The following is a 1,600-nucleotide window of genomic DNA, read 5'->3' on the forward strand; positions in this document are numbered from 1 at the left end:
ACACACACACGCACGCACACACACACACACTCACACACACACAAACACGCACACACATATATATGTATATATATATATATTTATTATATATATATATATATATATATATATATTATACACACACACACACACACACACACACAATATATACATATATATATATATATATATGACACATAGACATCCCCTGTACCTCCTTCTATTTGGCATAGGTTGAGCTAGAACCAACCGTTCATAAACCACTCCTTAACTAAATTTAATGTACTGTACTCTACAACTAAATGTAATACATACACTGCCCCTCCCTCTAACTACACAGTTTGAACTTAGACACGGGTGTGAACCCCACGAGAATCTGCAGCAGTTTGGATGGACCAGACACGATGGTAACGCATTCGGTCAGCAACAGATAGTGGACGACGGCATCGTACTGACCACCGAGTTTGTGAAGTTTCCTGGTAAGTGGTAGCAGTAGTAGGTGTGAGCTACACTGGAAGGGGTTCTGGTGTGTGCATGTATACTCACTCAGTGTGTAGATGCGGTGTACATATACACGCATATTGGTAGAACCACGCACACATGTGAATGTGTGTAGGTAGACACATACACACACATGTGAATGTCTGTAAGTAGAAACATACACACGCGCAAAGTTCTGGAGAGGCTGCAAGTAGTAGTAGATGGAGGATGCTCCACAGCGTGATGGTAGAGTACGCCATTGCACGTCAGCAGATCAAACAATTGAGGTGTCCAAGCATAGCCGAGACACAGCCCATCCACCCTCAAGACCTTGTGTATTCATATTCAAGACATGGTGTATATATAGTCAAGAATTAGTGGGTTCAGATTCACGACATGCTACATATACAGTCAAGAATTAGTGTATTCATATTCAAGACATGGTGTATATATAGTCAAGAATTAGTGGGTTCATATTCAAGACATGCTACATTTATAGCCAAGAATTAGTGTATTCATATGCAAGTGCACATACCCGGCCCTGTGTCCTTCTCCTCAGGCCCCAACGGCGGAAAATGGACCGCCCGGGTTTCAGGTCGAGTGCAAGACGGCTTTCTAGCGGATAACAAACTGGGTGTGATGACCGTGTACTGGTACACTATGATAGAGCCTCCCATCGCCAATTCAAGTGACGTGCACACGCCTGTGAGTCTATCCAGACATACGAGCACGGAGAAGACAGTGTACTCACTCAACGGCGACGCGCCAGGGATAGGCCCGTTCAACACGCGCGTGTCTTATGTAGAGTCGTAAGTGGGGTTGTCTGTGTATTTTGTATGTGTGTATGTGGTCTTGTATATGTGTATATAGATGCAGCTGTGTTGAGGTGAGGATATGTTCATGGATGTATGTGTGTTGTGGTTATCCAGACATACCAGCACGGAGAAGACAGTGTACTCGCTCAACGGCGACGCGCCAGGCATAGGCCCGTTTAACACGCGCGTGTCTTATGTAGAGTCGTAGGTGGGGTTGTCTGTGTATGTGTGTATATGTGTATGTGTTCTTGTATATGTGTATATAGATGCAGCTGTGTTGTGCGTATGTGTTCTTGTATATGTGTATATAGATGTAGCTGTGTTGT

At 43.9% G+C, this 1,600-nt stretch overlaps 1 protein-coding gene across 1 annotated transcript; it reads left to right on the forward strand.

Annotated features, from left to right (window-relative positions):
• Positions 1-259: 259 nt before the first annotated feature.
• On the forward strand, positions 260-458 carry SARC_00868 (hypothetical protein; the record flags this gene model as incomplete). The annotated part of the gene is made up of 1 exon (XM_014305442.1): positions 260-458. A coding segment is annotated over one exon (199 nt), but the record flags the coding sequence as incomplete, so codon positions are not given.
• Between the last annotated feature and the right edge of the window lie 1,142 nt (positions 459-1,600).

This window comes from Sphaeroforma arctica (genome assembly GCF_001186125.1).
Source record: "Sphaeroforma arctica JP610 unplaced genomic scaffold supercont1.30, whole genome shotgun sequence".
Taxonomy (NCBI): Eukaryota; class Ichthyosporea; order Ichthyophonida; genus Sphaeroforma; species Sphaeroforma arctica.